General features: G+C 29.3%; 1 protein-coding gene across 1 annotated transcript; it reads right to left on the reverse strand.

Annotated features, from left to right (window-relative positions):
* Positions 1-175: 175 nt before the first annotated feature.
* LOC137806036 (uncharacterized) lies at positions 176-16,013 on the reverse strand. The gene is given in 16 exon segments (XM_090300521.1): positions 176-1,003; positions 1,006-1,167; positions 1,523-1,591; positions 1,664-2,000; positions 2,269-2,638; positions 2,706-3,015; positions 3,174-3,251; positions 3,782-3,837; positions 4,259-5,156; positions 5,265-5,807; positions 6,050-6,432; positions 6,946-9,778; positions 15,161-15,244; positions 15,447-15,592; positions 15,682-15,770; positions 15,874-16,013. Coding segments are annotated over 12 exon segments (6,048 nt in total). The 5' UTR covers positions 9,746-9,778; positions 15,161-15,244; positions 15,447-15,592; positions 15,682-15,770; positions 15,874-16,013; the 3' UTR covers positions 176-961.
* Positions 16,014-16,297: the final 284 nt, after the last annotated feature.

Below are 16,297 nucleotides of genomic sequence, written 5' to 3' on the forward strand. Positions count from 1 at the left end.
TAAATTGACAGATAGGAGTAAACTGATTGAGAAATTAGAACCAAATGAAATATATAGTAAAGCATGCAAAAAAAGAAAAATAAGGTATTACAAAATGACAATGGACAGTCATTCAAGGAAGGGCAACAAAAATGGGTTTCTGTAATTTTTAAGAAAAACATGTGATCATTATATGTTACATAAAAGAACAAATAGTTTTTTATTTTATTTTTCATAACATTGTCTTTGTCTCACCCAGACTTCTTACACAACAATAAATAAGATACCAAACATACAATAATATAACAATCAACATTTAGAAAGTAAATTGAAACTATTTGATATTGTGAAAATATTGAAGCATACAACCATCAAGAAACAAAAGACGGAACAAAACAGTGTAGTTGCAAGTCTTCCTTTTGAGTGATGAAGAGTTTGATCCTTAATAACAGTGAACAATGAAAATTCTTATGAGGGATTTCTGGCAGTCATGCGATTGTACTCATATTGACTACATAGAATTGACCATTTATAAGTCACCTCAAACAACTTTTGTTCAATTTTTCTTTGATCTTCCACCATTTGAGAATTGTCTTTCCTCACATTTTCAAGCTCCATTTTGTACCCAATAGTTTCCGCAATGCATTTATTTTTTTCCTCCTCCAGAGATGATAAGGCATCCTCACAAACTTTTATTTCTTCCTTTAAAACAACTTCCTTCAGTTGAGCTTCATCATAAAAATTCTTTGCCTCAGAAATTTTGGAACCAAGAGAAATGGTCACCTCATTTCCACGAGCTTCAAGTTTTGCCAACTTCTCAATGGTAGCAAAGCCTCGCTTAAAGGAGCATACAATGCTTGGGAACTCTTGCTGCATAGTGCCTATAATATCTTTGAGTCCATCTGATAGAGTTACATCTTTGAAAGGAAGGTTGGACAGGAAATTAAGAGCAGACAAAAGACGAATGTTGTTAGTCTCAGAGCTAACTATGTCCTTCAGAGACATCTTTAGATACTTTTCTAACTCAACAAGGGTATTTCCAACTAAATTATCTTCACCCTCTTTCCCCACAACAATTGGTGCAAATAAACTCATTATATCATTGGCCCCAAAGTCTTGAATAATTTTAGGATGGCCTTCACTTTCTTTAGCCGTGTCTGTCTCAGTTTGATTGCTCCAAATTTCAGTCTTGGAGGAATAAGAAGAAAATATAACAAAAAAGACGTTAGCAGTCACAACAATTTTAAAGCATTGAGTTCCTTAAACCATTTTATATCAAAGCATATTTGTGAGAGTGATGGTAACAAACTCATTAAATTTAAATTCCAACTTGAAATTCAATACTTTTTGTTTCTTAATTCCACTCCTACGGCAAATGATAAATCAGAATGGCAACATCATTTTTATGCTGACCAAATATATTGCATAAAATAAACTTACATATGTATGCATTTTTATTTTGAAAATGACAACATGTGTGCCAATAGAATGCCTCAGTTTTATTCTGTTTGCCATTTACTTGAGTAATTTCGGGGCTACTTACAATTTCTCCTAGTGGCTTTTGTTGATTCATCAAACACAGTTCACTAATTCGTTGTTTGTCCACCAATGCCTAAACAAAGTAATGAATAAGTGTAAAATACTATTATTTCATCCAATTCTCGAAAAATATTTTTAGACTCACATTTGAGTGTGTTTCACGTAGAGGTATATTCGAGTAACTTGGACTTGGCCTTTCAACTGGTTGCGAGTTTGTTAATGATGTTGTTGTTCTTGGTATTTTTGAAGTGGAAACTTTTGCAACAAATTCCTTCTTTGGTTCTTCATTTCTCGCAGTCACAATGCGATCATTAGAAACAACAACTATTTCACCTTCTTTGTCAACCAAGTTAGAACCTTCTTCGAAGTTATTGTTAACATTCTGGGTCTTCACACTTGGAGAAGTTCTTTTGCAGTTTTCATTAGGCCCATCACCATGTTCAACAGCCTGAGAATCTAGTACCATCTCCACACTACTAGACCTGTGTAACAAACTTAAATTTTTTGCTTTATGCATCCCAAAGAACAGAAAACTAAGAAACATATGGTATCAATCTTATAAGAATTGTAGATACAACCACAATGTATATATAAATAGAAACAGGAAATCCACACAGCCACAACATAGAGATATAACTTCCAATTCACAAAAAAACTAATACATTTTATCCGGGCATGAACAAAGTCATTTATGACTCTTAATTTCATTCATTCTTTACATTACATTGTCAAGAAGTTAAATGAACATACCTCTTAGGATTCTCATCCATTTGTCTCTGTGCAATTTCCTCTCTCAGCTTAGGATCCCTCACCACAACACGTTGACGCATTTCATCTACCCATGAACTCTCAAATCCTATCTCAATAGCTTCTTCACATAGTTTATGGAAATCTTTTTCTCTTTGAGGAATAACATTATCGCCACTTCCCTTCTGTAGGAACAACAACATATCTGCCAAAATTTTCAACCTCCAAGCTTGAAAGCGCTCACTGAACTTCTCGCAAGCATTCCAAAGATGAGGATATGTTGTTATTGCCTCCACAAGAAGAGCAATTTGTGCATCATCCAAATCAACAAAATGTTTATATGCTCCCAATCTTGTATGAATATCTGCAGAAGCTGTAAAAAGTTTGAGAGGGTGATATGAAAATATAGGATGAAAACGAGAAAGTAAGAAATAAAAAACCTGGAGAAATGTCAATGTTGTTGTTGTTAGAAACAATATGTATTTCCTCTTGTTTATCCAACAGATTCAACCCTTCTTCTAACTGGATTTCTTGGCTTGGCGTGATTCCTGCCATGCCTTCATTCATTTTATCATCTTGTTCAACAACCTTGGAATGTTTTGCAAGTATGTCCACACCACCAGACTGAACGTGAGTTGCAACACCACCTCCATTGCTAATGTCTTCAACACCAGTTAACAAAGGTTTTGTCTTATCACCCTCTACTGCAGGCCCCTCTTCAATGCTTTCATTTCCTACGTCCCCAATCTCCTGTGTATCACAAATTGAAAAAATATGATTGAGAGAATCTAAAGTTTGAAAGGACCACAATCTTCTTCGATACCACTCAATATTATGCAATTTGCTAAAGTAAGTGCTATAAGTCATTCACTTTCTCTAATATTTAGAAGAGCTTATTGAATACTAACCGGTGAGTGTGCTTCGTTTTGGTTATGCTCTGAACCAGGTTCTTCCTCAATAAATTCCTTCATTGATTGTTCATCAATCTGAACAACGCCAAAATATACAAATTCAAAAGCTCAACAAGTTAACATTTTTAACTAATATAACCAAGTTATAAATGAAGAGGTTTTTCTTTTTTAATTAATTGATTGAGTCATGGCAATATTTACTTTGGGGCATTTCCATAACAATAACAAATGGAGACAAGATGCAAAGAAGAATGGCTCATATACTATTCTCAAACTTTAGAACATTATTTTAGGAAGTTTTAATTTACTTTTTTAGACTTCATTGTATCACTTATCTTTTTAAGATCTTTTCGTAATTTTTATTTTAATATAAAGATCTTACAAAATTCAATTTTTCATTAATATTTTATTTGATGGTTTGCAGAAATATATATTTAAAATATTGTTTTACTTTTCTGACTTGGCATGTTATTTAAGATTCTAAGTCTTATTTTTTTATTCTACCATGTGAGTTAAAATTGAAAAAATTCTTCTAATAATGAAACAATTTGTTTTATTAAACTTTCTTTCAATTGCATTACATTCATAGATTGGTTGGTTCTGACCTGTGATGAAATGAACTCACGTATGTCCCCCACAGAAACTTCAGTGTCTTCGAAATCTGTAAAAAAAATTCATATTAGGGAATTCATGTGACAATGAAACACATAACAAAAAGGAAATACAACATCAAGTTTCCATGATGGATCATTATATCACTACGATCAAAAATAAAAAATGATTTAGAAAGTTTTATGATAGGATTTTTTTTATCACCCATCCAAATAAAATGGTGACTCTGTCTTAAGGATCGTTTTCTTTATAACTGTTCTTCATAACTAAAATTAAAAAACTTGCAGCAAAAAGTAATTTAATGTGTTTTATTTTAAAAAAAGTAAATTTTCATAGTACACTAGTGCTAAATAAGATCAATTAAATTATATAGATAACTAAATCATATATAAATTGAGCTTAAGATTAGTTCCAGAGTTTGACAACCTTCCAATAACAATTTATATTTGAAGATTCTATATAGTATTTACCTTCATAAAGAAGATTTTTAGCAAGCTTTGTAAGAGTAGTTGTTGGAGTCAAAGAGAGTTTTGGACATTCGTAGACAACACAGTTCTTTAAATTTGGCAATTCGGTCTCTTGACAAAATTTTGAAAGATGCATAAATATTAAGAGTTTCAGTCTTGGAAGCTCAACTTTACTCTTTCCTATATGATCACCTTTTTCTTGTACACATGCAACAAACTCTTCTAGTTCAGAAGCTCCATTTATGATCAAAACATGAAGATTGGGAAGGTCATTAGATGCAGATCCAGATATAAATCTTTTCAGTCTGTCACAATGTTCAACATACAATGCTTCTAGTTTTGGGAAGCATGGCTGAGGAGAAACAAGATTAGACAATTTTTTATCTTTCACATCTTCTTCAATGATTTGTCTTAATTCTTTGCATTCTCTTATATTCAGATGATTCAACTCTGGTAAGCATCTTAAAACAAACTTTGGAAAGACAACTTGCAATTTTTCACATCCAATGATTTCTAATCTTTCAAGATTTGGGAAGGTAAAAGAATTCTTTGAAGTTTCTTGTTCACATCCAAAAATCTGCTTCAATTCCATGCATTCTTTTATAATTAGGCTTTTCAACTTTTGTAAGCTTCTTAAAACAGAGGGAGGAAAGATTACTTTCAATTTTGCACATCTCATTATTATTAATGTGGTAAGATGTTGGAGATTAACTGAAATCATGGAAGCCACCCAAATATAAGTCATTTGAGGTAGATTTTCCAAAAACAAATCCTTTAACTTTAAACTCACTGGTTGCCCAATCATTCTAGGTCCATTAAGACAAAAAATATCTTCTACTTCACAATTCCTTATGGATAGATATTGCAAACTGAGGAAATGGTTCTGAATCGACTTTAGATTCTGCAGGACATTAATAAGAAATGTAAACAAAAAAATCCAAATAGAAAACAAAAAGGAACAAATAACTAATAATTATAAAAATAAAGACAAGACTACCTTCCTACTTACGCTAATAGGCTCTCTTGAATTCGTAGGAACCATCAAACAACTAACAGGATCATAAAAAGGATATGAGCATCGGTAACACATAAACTCCTTCAAAGATGGGTATGTCATAGTGAGAGAGTTTGTAGCACAAATGCTAACAAAATTTGGTAGATCATAAAAAGAGAGTATTTCCAATGCTGAGAAATGAATATGAATCTCCTCACAATCCTTATTAGCTACGGGATATTGGCCAAAAATATATTTCAATTGGCCACAATCACGCACTGAGAAATTTCTTAAGCTTTGGAAGATAGCATTCAAATTCTCTTTCTCATATTCATCCTTAGTGTCTATAATGTGCTCAAGTCCATGGCATTCCTCAATTCTTAAAGATTCCAACATCAATGATGAAGCAATGGACCATTTAAAAATGTACTTTGCCTTATCAAAGCCTTTCAGTTCAATCTCTCTTATATTATGCATAGTAAGAAAGGTCAAACCCTGTGGTTGTTTTGAAAGATATTGAACACTTTCAACTTGGAGAATACGATCTGAGTTCGATATCTGCAATATATACACCAAGTTACTTCTTAAACCAAACTAAATAATATCTTAATTAAGTATAATTATTAATGCATTCCATTTCTAACATATCATTCGTGTAAATTAAAATTTTAAGAAATACCACCAATTTGCTTAGATCCATTTGTTTCTTTATGAAAATAATTTCCTTTTTCTTTAGCCTAATGAGTTAAAGTTGAAAAGAAAATAATTTTCCATAAATAATCTACTTGAAATAATCTTACAGGATAACTGTCTAGAATGGTGCTTCCCAAGGTACGGTCAAGTCTGAGTACTTCTAACGCAGGAAGCTCAATATGAGTATTAGTTTGTTGTTGGTGACAAGAGACAGGGAATATGTATTGCAATAAGTCACATCTATGAATATGTAGCTCTTTCAAACTCTAGAAGATTGAAAAATCACTCTGAAAGTCATGGTCATCCTGGACAATATTTTTCTTTTGATTGTGATTGACCCTTTCATGAGTTACTATATGCTTCAAACTATGACAGTCTTTTATGAACAATACTTTCAAAGAAGTCAAGGTCTTAGCCAGTGATGATGGAAGAATTGAGCCTAACTTCGGACAATAGTATATTGTAATGCTTGTAAGGCTTGATAGAGTTCCTGAAAACCAATTGTAAATTTGAAAAATATCGTTCAACATATTAGAGTTTATTAAATATATTCTATGAGTGCAAGTTACATTTTTTATTTTTAAAACATTGGTTTCTAGGAACTAAAGCCACAATCCTAAGCATAAAATGATATGTTAATAATGATGAAAAGAATCATACAAAACAATTTTCTTTAAATAATTCTAAATTATTCAAAAAAAAATTAAAATGAAAATATAATTGTCTTTAATTTTGATTGAGACAAATTTTGTTGGTAGAGTATTAACAAGTATTTGGTTTAAGTAAAACTAGATTACAATGTCTTGAGCTTGAACCTTATGAATGGAAAATAGAGATCCTGATGAAACAATGTACAATTAATATGCTTAAATTTTTCATATATAGTAACAAATTCACAATTTTCATGTAATGAACTTGTAAATAACTTCAACTAAGTAATAAAATGTAGACTTACTGATAAAAGCTTAAGCATATTTAGAAATTCAAAAACAAAAGTGCTTACCTTCCTCAATGATTTCACCAGGTTCTTCTTTTTTATCATGGTGTGCTAATGGTAGAATATCCCCAAATATTTGATCTAGCATGTTGCATCCTTCTATCTTGAGCACTTTGAGTTGAGTTAAGTTTCTTACAATGCTGGTCGAGAATATATGTTTTAATTCTCTACATCTACATATCTTTACTTTTTGAAGATTTTGGAAGATATGTACAGGATTCCCAGTGGTGAATTCACCTTGACTTTTCTCTATTTTGTCATCATCTGCTAATATATGCTGCAGTTCATCACATCTTGATATTTTTAATATTTTCAATTGTACCAAACTTCGAGCAACGACATACGTGAAGAGAGATGTCAACCGTGGACAATCACTTAAATACAACTTCTCTAAGTTCTCAAAAGGCCCATTGACAGGTTGAAAACAATGCCATAAAACTTTTAGATTTTCCATGCCATCGATTCTCAATGAATGCAACTTGGAGAAGGGAGTTACCACCTCACTATAATGATTACTAGTGTCAATCAAGCATTTTATCTCTTCAGAATCCCGTATCTCAAACTTAATCAACTCATCCAACCCTCCTTCTTCAATTTGAAATATATCTGGGATCACATTTTTTGCGCCTTCCAGAATATTAGCTACAAATAGGCTTGTTGCTTTTTTTGCCAAACCCTTAATTACCTCATTTGCTATGTCAAAATGGTTAAGTAATAAAGTTCTGGGATTAGAGAAAAATTCATAATCATTATAATCATCAAAATCATCGGATCCTAACACAACTTTGTACCTTTGCAGTGTTTGCGGGACACTAAATGTGTTAAAGAATTCAATAAAGTCTTCACTGTTAGCATCCCATTCTCCTTCCGTATCGATAATGTACAACTCTTCCAGTAGAGGAGTTCTTTTGATCACTTCAAACATCTTTCCTTTAACGTCACATCGGATCAACTCTAACAATTTTAAGGTTATTGCTTGTGTAATTACAACATCAGTTTCAAATAAAGGCAATGAACATTCAACTAATGAAAGACTTTGAAGCTTCTTCATATCGCTTACAAATGTGAGGTCGGTCAATTCATAATTTGAAATAAATAGATATCGGAGATTTGTTAGTGTTCTAAAAGATGATTTCGGCAATGGTGTTTTTGCGTCCTCATCATTGTCAAGAATTAAAACTTTGAGCATTCCCATTCTTTTGAAAATTCCATCCAATTCTTTCACTTTTGTATGTAAGAGTAAAAACTCAAGATTGGAACAATCCAAATCATTTGGAAATTTCAAACAGCATAGATATCTTACCGAATTTTGTTCAATAGTCACATCTTTTTCCTCTTCACACTTAATGATGTTATTCTCATTCTTTGCTATCAAGTGGGCCACATCGCGAACTATGTCATGCATTTTGACACATTCCTCCTTTTCATCCAACAGTAAACAAGAACTAACGAGCTTAATTTTGGTTGCCATCACCTCACTCCTTGCCTCCTCATATGAGTGTGTTTCCCCAACTACACCTAACCCTATTGCGCATTTTATTAATAGTTCAATTGGAATTTCAAAATCTTCAGGGAACACAGAACACAACAGAAAAAGTGATTTAGCTTCTTTAGTATCCAAATTATCATAGCTCAATTGCAAGCACTTGTAGGGATCATTCAAACCTCTTTCAATATTTATGGGCTTAGAACTTCTCAATTTATTCAATGCAACACTCCATACCGTCTCGGATTTTCCCTTCAAACTACTAGCAACAGCTGCAATGGCAACTGGCAATCCTTTACATTCATTGGAAATTAATCTTCCCATATGCTTTAGGGCATCAGGGGTGTCTTCAAATATAAGTGCTTTATTTTGGAAAAGAGTCCATGCTTCTTCATCCGTTAAAGTTGGGAGGTAAATCTTTCTTTGACAGTCCATTGAAGTACAAACTTCTTCTGATCTAGTGGTAATGAGAATCTTGCAACCTTTATGGTGTTCAGAAGATGGAATCCCAATGCCACCAAAGTCAACCTTCTCCCACACATCATCTAGAATCACAAGAATTTTTTTCTCCTGGGTTAATCTCAAGCACAATCGTTGGGCTCTCTCCATTACTTCAGTTTCTGGAAATGCATACTGCAGTGAACTTGCAATTTTTTCTTGGATCCTTCGAACTTCCACTGTACTTGAAATAGACACAAAAAGAACTTTGTCAAAAAGATGCTCCGCTTCTACTAACTTCCTAACCTCCATTGCCAATGTGGTTTTACCACAACCCCCCATCCCGTACAATCCAATCATGGAAGCATCATTATTTTTCACTGCTTCCAGTAGTTGCTCATATGCAGATTGTCTACTCTCGAAATTCATGCATTTTTCTGAGAGAATATCAAGGGTGCCTGAAGGAAGGGTAGCAATGCGCTCAAATGGCACATATTTTCTACCCTCTTCGATGAACTTTTCAAGGTACACAATTTTATTTGCTAACTTTTTTCCTACCCGGTATCGCCAAGTCCAATTTGGACAGTGCCCAAAGCAGCATATATTTTTTGTTCTTGCCTCTTTCAACAACTTATTCACATTGTCTACGTCATTGATAGCATCTTGCAGCCACTTGTCAATAACTTCACTAGTCTTTTTCGTTTGTCTTTTGGAATTTGTAACAAATTTTTGGACACTATCTCTCGTTACAATCAAATCGCCCTCTTCTTCTTCAAGTTTTTTAACGAAATTGTTATAGCAACAAGGATAACGTAATTGATTTAATATTCCACACACTAAATCTCTTGAAATAGAAGATGCAAAACCCAACAGGCACTCCATCAATCTATTCCACCAAATGCAACTTTCTTTTACCTGAACAAGAGAAGATGAATACTCTATAGTGAGTTTTATAATTATATTTAAATGTATTAGATAACAAAAGATTTTTAGATCATTTGTTGCATTACATATTCCACTACGTCACTTTTATAATAAAATTACAGAAAAAGGTTATAATGTTATATTTATTAATTAGATTTAATGTTTTATATCTTAAATAATCAATTATTGGACAATAGAAATAAAAATAAATCTAATAACTTTAATGATTAGTTTTGAAATTTTATGTGTGATATGATTTTTTAAATGTCCTTTTCATCACTTAGATAATTTTGTCAAATATACTTATTTTTAAATAATTTTGTTTTAAAAAATTATTATCCTCCCTAAAAAAAATTATATTCAAACATGTGCTTAAATGACACCAAACGTATTTAACCAAAGCTTGAACTAAAATATGCTTATATATAAAATTATTATTATATATATTTTGTAAGTTTAATTTTATTAATATTCATTTAAATTTATACCAGCTTTTTTAGATTATAGCACTTTTAGATAAAATTTGCAAATAGAAAAAGAACAAATGTTGGTAATTCCTACAAAATTTTAACTATAGAGGGTTCTAGAAATTAAGTTATTGTATGCATTGCCGAGCATAAATTTATTGACACTTCAAAGATTTAATGATAGATTATTGAATTATAATTATGAATAAGTTTATTGTTTTAATTGAAATTCATCTAATTTTATTTTGGTCTTAAAAATTATATATGTTAATTTTGTGTTTTTAGAATAAACTGTATGCTAGATGGTCTAAAGGAATTTTTACCTCCCCGAGTGGTTGAATATACAAAAGTTGAAGTTGTTTCTTTAAATCAAAACAAAAAACGAAATTCGAGTAGAAGAGTTAGAGAATAAATTCTACAATATTTTATTATAAACATAATTGGAAGAAAATCTTATCCAAAATACGAAAAAACATAGTTCGCGATAAAACTATAAACAAAATCCGAGAATTTCATAAGAGTCATATTTCAGTAATATTTCATATTAATATACATGCACTAATGAATATTTATTGATAAAATAACTATAATTTAACCGTTAATTTATGAATTTAAACTTTTTTTATATATTTTATTATTATAATATGAATAATTTTTTTTTTCCAATTTTGTTATATTTTCAGGAATTTAAGGAGAGATAAAGCATACACATATATTATGAATAAATATGTCACCTAGTCCGAGTCCAATTAGGTTAAATATGAGGTGTGAGGTCCAACCCTAAGCATGGGAGAATAAAAGGTGATAGAAAACCTTATAGGAAGCAACCGTTAAGGAAAACATCTTGGATCTTCTTCTCTTGCTATCCATACTTGTAATGGTCAACATGAGTGACTAATTCTACCCTTTGAGATTGAGAGTAATCTCTTCAAACCCTTATTTATTGATGTGATATTTAAATATAGTATTTTGTTCTTGATTGATGATTGATATTGTCATGTCATTTTATTATTATCTTTTCAAAATACAAAAGAATAAGAAGGATGTCAATTTTCCCAATTGAATCAACAATTATTTACTTTGCTTTTATTTAATTTTTTGAATATTTTTCTTACTTTGTTTTTTTTTAGTTTTATTATTTTATTTTATTTCATTCTTAGTTTTTATTTTATCGTAAGTTATATATATATATATATATATTGTTTTAGCTTTTAGTTAGTTAGTTATTATTATAAGTTTCAGTTTTATTTTTGTTTTAGCTTTAGTTTTAGTTTTATTTTATTCTTAGTATTTTTGTTTTAATTATTTTACGTAACTTTTTTTTTCTCTGAATTTTTTATTTAGTTAATTAATTTGAATTATACGCTTCTTGTTTTGTTTTTCCTTTTCTTTGTATTGTCTTGTAATATTAAGAAGACAAGTCTCTATAGAACTATTATAATTAAACTTAGAAATTGAGAAGATAACTAGGAAAAATGAAAGTAAGAAAAGAAAAGCAATGAGAAGTTAGAAAAGAATCTTCAACTATGTCTACCCGTCACATTGAGATAATTTAAGAAGAAAGTAATATGGATGAGGAAGGACGACCACCACCTAAAATAACACTTGTTTAACCTTATCGAGTAGTGGAGTTTGAGGACCTAGTGTCATACAAAAGATGGATAGTCAATGGTCAAAGGTTCAAACTTTATTTAGGTGATGAAATTGAAGATCATCACAGTGGTTTTGTTAAATGAGCTATAAAGAGAAACATGCATCAAACTATATGACGTTAAACAAGAATTTAATAGGAGGCAACCCAGTATTTAATTTCTATGTTTTGTTTTTGTGTGTTTTGTTTAGTTTTTGCTTAACTTATGTATTGTGTGGTGAAACCAAGTTTGATGACATCAAAACAGTTCAGATCATATGTTGTATGACCTGTGGACATATACTATTTTTTCGGAGGGAGAAAATTGATCATAAAGTAGGACAAAAACATTGTTTTGTCTTTCTAGTTATTTCTTTTCAATTGTTTAAATTGCTTATATTTCTCATTTCTTTTCAGTCATTTAATTTGCTCAGATTTCTATTGTTGAGTTATTTTCATTTTTTAATTAATTGTTGAGTTGTTTTTCTAGTTTTATTTTTCTTAAATAAAAAGAATACAATATTAAATTTGAATTGTGGAAAAAAAGACTTTATGTTAAAATATTAAATAGTGAAATGAATTAGACACAAGTTGGAAAAAAAAAATGTGATCGAATCCCTATATCCCTATTCAAATGTAGTTGAATCCCTATATCCCATTATTTAACACATTTTCATGAAAACAACAAAAATCACTTGTGATACATAACAAAAATATGATTTATGTTAATTACAAAATCTCACACTTTTAATATGTGGAAATAAGTAAATAAAATGTCAGATCAAAATAATAATAATCATACACCTGTTAATGAAAAAATTAAATGATAAGAACTCAACTGAAAAATACAATTTTATAAAATATTTAATAAAATAAAAAAAATATAATATAATATAATGAAAGTTATCTAAATAAGTTACTTGAAATTTAATTAACTCTAAAATAAATAAGTCTTTTTATCATTACATATACTCAGTTAGATTGAGCTGAGTTAGACTTGTACTTTATGAGCTCTTCTCAAATTAAACAAACAGCGAGTGCTTTTACACTACAAGAAAATCATCAAATAGAAACCAATTCTTAGAAACCAAAATAATTAGTTGCAATAGTAACTAAATTAGAGACCATTTTACAAACTAAAACAAAAATTGGTTTCTAAATTAGTTTCTATTATTTTCTATTATGGTTAAATAGTTTCTAAATTGGTATCTAATTAGCAACCAAGATTTTATCTACCAATTATTTAGTTTCTAAATTTAGTCTCTAAAACTTTGGTTGCTAATTAGAGACCAATTTAGAAACTATTTAACATTAATAGAAAATAAAAGAAACTAATTTAGAAACTAATTTTTGTTTTAGTTTCCAAAATGGTCTTTAATTTAGTTACTATTACAACTAATTATTTTGGTCTCTAAAATTTGGTTTCTATTTCATGATTTTCTTGTAGTGTTAAAACTCTACACAAATCTTCAATTGTTTTGAAAACGTTACATTATCACTGTTTGTTACATTACACATACAAATTCATTAGAAACAATTAATATAAGTACAATTTAGTTTCATTAAAAACAGTTAATTTAAGTATAATTTTTGAAAATAGAATATTGAGGAGTATGATTGTATTTTACTCACCCATTCATTATTCACATCATAATTGGATGTGATTTTTTATAAAAAAATTCGATGTAAAAGTGTTTATCTTATACGCATGTGGTCCGTAACTGATAATGGAATATGAAATATAGATCATGAATGTTTCTCCCTCCCGCATTTTTATTAAATATCATTTTTAAAATGGAAGAGATATAAAAATAGTCTATTATAGTAGTTAAAAATTAATATGATAAAATTAAAAGTTGTACTTTTTTATGGCAACATATATTATTAATATATAAAAATAGTTTTAAAATTTAAAAATCCAAAGATATTACGATTACTTTATTTTTAACAGGATTTATATATTTATGAAATAAATAAGAACAAAAATATTTGCATAGTGTAAGAAAAAGTATCAGTCTTATATATTATTAATGGAAATATAGGGACGGATGAACAGTATTTTTTATTACGATAAAAATAAATAACTTTCTAAGAATAAATTAAAAAAGTTCATGATAATTATTTTTAAGTAAAAATATTATATAATTATTTTTAGTAGAGAAACTATACACTTACTTATTTATTAAATAAAATTTTATTTAATATATTAAAAGATAAAATTATCTAATTAAAAATGACAAAAAATAGTTATAAAAATATGTTTCGATACAAATTATTAAAAATAGTAAATTAATTAACCCTAATAATAATAAAAGTTTTAATAAATAAAGGCAAATTATATTAATAATATAATAAAGAACTATAACAATAAAAAATTTACTTATTTTATTTTAAATTAAATAATCTCAAAAAAATAATTTCTTCTCTTTCTTTTATTTTCTCAATTAACACTGTTTCATATTTATTCCAAGTCTCATCATTTTTTATATTTCATTAATTTATTCTCTCTATTTTGTTTTTCAAGTCAACTTTTTATGTTGTAATATTCCTTCTCATGGTTAAAAAAAAATAAAAATTCTCAAATCTATTTCATAATTATTCAAATTCATATTATTATTAGTATATTTAAATAAATTTATTTTAAATTCAAATCATAATTTTTATTTTAGGTTCAGTCTATTTAATTAAGTTTAGATTAGATATTAATCGAATAATTTTTTTAATTTTTTGAAAATTTAAAATTATTGTACGTCTAAATATTTTGTTATGAAAAGTTAAGTTAAATCAAGTTCAGGTTAGAACGAGTTCACTCGGATCAGAATCAAACTAAATTATAAGTAAAATTAAACTTTGGTAAGATGAATAAAAATAGAGTCACATTAGATAAAGTCAACTTTTCATCTCACTTTTTCCCTCAACTTTAGCTATTCTCCTAATTTTGATCTTCTCATTTTCCAGATCTCAGAGTATTTCTAGTAATGGAATATTTTTAAGATCTCAAATATACAAATTATTTTATAAATAATAATTATTTATAAATAAAATATTATTTTAATGGAGATCTCACACATATAAATGATTTAAATGCAGAGAAAATTATTTATGAAAAAAAGGAGTTAGTTAAGAACAGTAGTTTCCATAATAATATTATAAATCATAATAAAAAAACACAGAGTATGTGGTGTTTTCATCCATGAGAAGAAACAGATATATTATGGTTGATATGTAACTAATTTGGGAGTGGAAAAAGAGGAAAGATAGATAAGCTTACGTTACCTCTTTCGACTAATATCTCAGAGAAAGAAACAAGTGATGATCCATGACTTCAACTTCAACACGAGACTCGGAAACGTTAAGTTACTGCAGAAACATAAACACAAACACATGATCTGCAGCTTCAATTGAAAAGGAATCGATTAGAAATTGAAATCAAAGCAGAAGTGGCGATCTATGACTTCAATACAAGACACGCTGAAACGTTAAGTTACTGTACAAATACAAACACAAACACACTATCTACAGCTTCAATAGGAATTGATTAGAATTCCACACCGATTCATACCTCCAAAGAGAAGAATGCACTCCATTGATTGAATCGAAGAGAGAGTATAAGAGACAATCCTCACACTTACTGCAACAAATATCTCAGAGAAAGAAACAAGTGCTGATCCATGACTTCAATAGAAGAGAATCTGAAACGTTAAGTTTCTGCAGAAACATAAACACAAACACATGATCTACAGCTTCAATTGAAAAGGAATCGATCAAAATTAAGTTAACTTGACACTGATTCATACCTCCACAGAGATGAAAGCACTCCATTGCATAAAAGTTAAAAATGAAAGCACAGTTGTTCCAGTACAAGAGACGGTGAAACGTTAAGTTTCTGCAGAAACATAAACACAAACACATGATCTACAACTTCAATTGAAAAGGAATCGATTAGAATTTGAAATGAAAGCAAAAGTTAAGTTCACAGTGATTCATACCTTCACAGAGATGAAAGCACTCCATTGCATAAGAGTTAAGAATGAACGAACAGTTTTGAAGATTATCGCAACAACACCTTAATTAATAACACAGTGACTATTGGTCTTCTTCTTATTCATATTAAATACCGTAGTCTTCCTCTTCTCTATAAATTATTATTATTATTATTAACATACGTATTGTAATTTGAAATTTGGTATATAAGAACAATTTAGCTGTAGTAGGTAAAGTCTTTAAAAAAAAAACTTGTTTAACCTATCAGTTGTACAACCCTAATTAATAATGTGAAAACAGATACATCAGACATAATCCACTGTTCATCTCTTTGAATTATTATTAAATGCAATGATTATGAATTTTAAGAAAAATATCAAACAAATTAAGATGAAAATTAAATGTGACACATAAAATATATATATATAT

Source organism: Phaseolus vulgaris, chromosome 3 (genome assembly GCF_051622355.1).
Source record: "Phaseolus vulgaris cultivar YP4 chromosome 3, ASM5162235v1, whole genome shotgun sequence".
Lineage (NCBI taxonomy): Eukaryota > Viridiplantae > Streptophyta > Magnoliopsida > Fabales > Fabaceae > Phaseolus > Phaseolus vulgaris.